At 48.8% G+C, this 3,170-nt stretch overlaps 1 protein-coding gene across 2 annotated transcripts in view; it reads left to right on the top strand.

Moving 5' to 3' along the window:
• Scara5 (scavenger receptor class A member 5) overlaps positions 1-3,170 on the top strand; it is a 98,283-nt gene that overhangs the window by 4,795 nt on the left and 90,318 nt on the right. For both annotated transcript variants that reach the window (XM_021203456.1, XM_021203458.1), the window contains exon 2: positions 315-432. In XM_021203456.1, the coding sequence (XP_021059115.1) occupies positions 318-432 (115 nt within the window). In that variant the 5' untranslated portion in view covers positions 315-317. The remainder of the gene's footprint in view (positions 1-314; positions 433-3,170) is intronic.

Below are 3,170 nucleotides of genomic sequence, written 5' to 3' on the forward strand. Positions count from 1 at the left end.
TCCAGGCTGGGGTCACATGGGTGGGCACCTCCAGGCTGGGGTCACATGGGTGGGCACCTCCAGGCTGGGGTCACATGGGTGGGCACCTCCAGGCTAGGGTCACATGGGTGGGCACCTCCAGGCTGGGGGTCACATGGGTGGGCACCTCCAGGCTAGGGTCACATGGATGGGCACCTCCAGGCTGGGGTCACATGGGTGGGCACCTCCAGGCTGGGGTCACATGGGTGGGCTCCTGCTTCTACCATTTGTTTGTCACATAGTTGACTCTGTGTCTCCTTTGTCCCGCATGCTGCCTGGTATCTCTACTGCTTCAGGATATGATGGACAACAAAGCCATGTACCTGCACACCGTGAGTGACCGTGACAACGGCTCCATCTTTGAGGAACCCTTTGATGGCAGGAGCCTGTCCAAGCTGAACCTGTGTGAGGACGGTGAGTGCTTCTGTCTGTCTTGGGCGTCAAAGCTCTTTCTGGGGTGTTGAAGCCCCTTGCTTTCCACTCTGCTTTGGACACCCCAGTGCCTGCTGCCTTCCCCCATTTAGTTCTGCAGATATTGAATATCATAACTTCAAAAAAATCTCTTTTGTGACTTTTCTCACTCATTCATATCAATAAAACTGTATCATTAGCAAAATGAGAACCCATTTTATAGATGTGCTTGTTGAAATTGAGGACACCAAATAGTCCATAACTCACCGGTCCCTCGGAGAGGCTCCAGCACAGAATTGCCAGCACCCATTCTCTGTGCACCAGCAAGCAGGCATCTAGTAAATGTCTGTACTGTTATTGGGCAGGTACTTAATAAAAGCTTGCTTCACTCACAAACCCACTCTTCACTGGGTTTAAGTAGAAGAGAACACCACCCTACTTCTGAGAGGAAAGGAATGGGACCTACAGGGTTGTTTTGAAGGGACATCGGGCTGGGCACTTAGAAGCAGCCCCTTGTCCATGGTGTACTGTGCAGCCTGGTTCTTTGTGACTCTGTCCACAGCCTTTCTCAGGGGCACTGGTTATGTCTTTTTTCACACAGGGGCAGAGATATAGGAAAGGAAGAGGTGTCTGGGAGAAGAGGGAGGGGACAGTCCCTGCAGGAGGGGCAGACAAGGAGATCTGAGCTTTGAAGTGGGGTTCCTTGACCCAGCCTTGGGGGCTCTCAGCATTTAGCTCCTCCTCTGAGTCCTAGTCTATGTGTTGGGTGTCAGGGATACTCTGGGGAGGGACTGGAACAACGCCTGCCCTCAAAGGGCTCATGATGGCTAATAGGAGGAGCAGGCTTGAGAGCAGTCCCCTTGGTGTGCCCGTTGAGGTAAAGCAGGGAAGAGCTTAAGAATGACCCTAAGATTTTTGGCTCACCATTTGAGGGTGCAGAGCATAATAGCAGACAAGGTGCGGTGGCAGGGGCTGCAATGCATCCCCAGTCAAGAAGCAGAGATGATGAAGGGGGTTGCTAAGTTCCCTTTCTCCATTCTATTTACTTGGGGACCTGTGCCCATGGTAGAGTGCTGGTGGGTCTCCCCCTTCAGTTAAACTTCTCTGAACATCCTCACAAACACACCTATAGATGGGTCTCCCTGGTGATCCTAAACCCCATGAAGGTGTCAATCAAGAAAAAAGATTTTGAAAGAGAAGAGTTGGGAAAGGTCAGCTTGTTCCCCAGACTAAGCCAGCGTCCTGACACCTGGGGAAGAGACCAAACCTGTACAAGTGTATGCCGCAAGGTGTGTGTGTGTCTGTCTGTGTGTGTGTGTCTGTGTGTGTATGTGTGTATGTGTGTGTATGTGTGCATGTGTGTGTATGTGTGTGTGTATGTATGTGTGCATGTGTGTGTATGTGTGCGTATGTATGTATGTGTGTATGTGTGCATGTGTGTGTATGTGTGTATGTGTGCATGTGTGTGTGTATGTGTGTGTATGTGTGTGTATGTGTGTATGTGTGTATGTGTGTGTATGTGTGTGTATGTGTGTATGTGTGTGTATGTACGTGTATGTGTGTATGTGTGTGTGCATATGTGTGTGTATGTATGTATGTGTGTGTATTTGTGTGTGTGTATGTGTGTGTATGTGTGTGTATGTGTGTATGTGTGTGTGTGCATATGTGTGTATGTGTGCATGTGTGTGTGTATGTATGTATGTGTGTGTATGTGTGTGTATGTGTGTGTATGTGTGTGTGTGTGTGTGTGTGTGTGTGAAGTCAGTGAGGATGTTGCTGGACCATGTTCATGATTCAGTTCTGTTCTCATTGGCACATTGTTTTTGTTGTTGTTGTTCTTTGTTTGTTTGTTTGTTTGTTTTTTCGAGACAGGGTTTCTCTGTATAGCCTTGGCTGTCCTGGAACTCACTTTGTAGACAAGGCTGGCCTTGAACTCAGAAATCTGCCTGCCTCTGCCTCCCAAGTGCTGGGATTAAAGGCATGTGTATGTGTATGTGTATGTGTGTGTGTGTCTGTGTATGTGTGTGTATGTGTGTGTGGCTCTCATTGGCACATTGTTAAAGAGGCCAAGATTGGCCAGAAAGGACAGTGGTTGTGAGTAGTTGAAGGGAGTCACCCAGGGTCAACCTGGGACACCAGGCCTAGAATAGGGACGAAGCCTGCGGTATGGGGTGACACTGGGACTGCTACCTTTTTTTTTTTTCTCCCCTCTCCCATCTCTCTCCCCTATGTTCTGGACCTCAGATAAAAAAACAAAAAACAAAAAACAAAACAACAACAACAAAAAAAAACTCAATCATTTCAACCAGGGAAACAAAACCAAGCGATGAGCCCAGCTTCTGTGCTTCCTGGTGCCAACCTGAGGGATCTGCCAGAGAGCACTGGTGACTCAAGTGATCGATGGGACTCTCAGCTGTGCTAGTATCCTGAGTAGGGCTTCCCTGGGCCCCTGTTTCCGGTGCAGTGAAGCCCGGAGCTGTGGATTCCAGACTGACTTTAGGTGGGTGTCTTCATCTACCAGAAGAGGATATAGCTGGTATCTCTGAGGTAGGCCTTAGGGGTGTGTGTATTAGTTAGGGTTTTACTGCTGTGAACAGACACCATGACCAAGGCAAGTCTTATAAAAACAACATTTAATTGGGACTGGCTTACAGGTTCAGAGGTTCAGTCCATTATCATCAAGGCAGGAGCATGGCAGTATCCAGGCAGGCATGGTGCAGGAGGAGCTGAGAGTTCTACAT

Source organism: Mus pahari, chromosome 8, assembly GCF_900095145.1.
Source record: "Mus pahari chromosome 8, PAHARI_EIJ_v1.1, whole genome shotgun sequence".
In the NCBI taxonomy this organism is placed as follows: domain Eukaryota; kingdom Metazoa; phylum Chordata; class Mammalia; order Rodentia; family Muridae; genus Mus; species Mus pahari.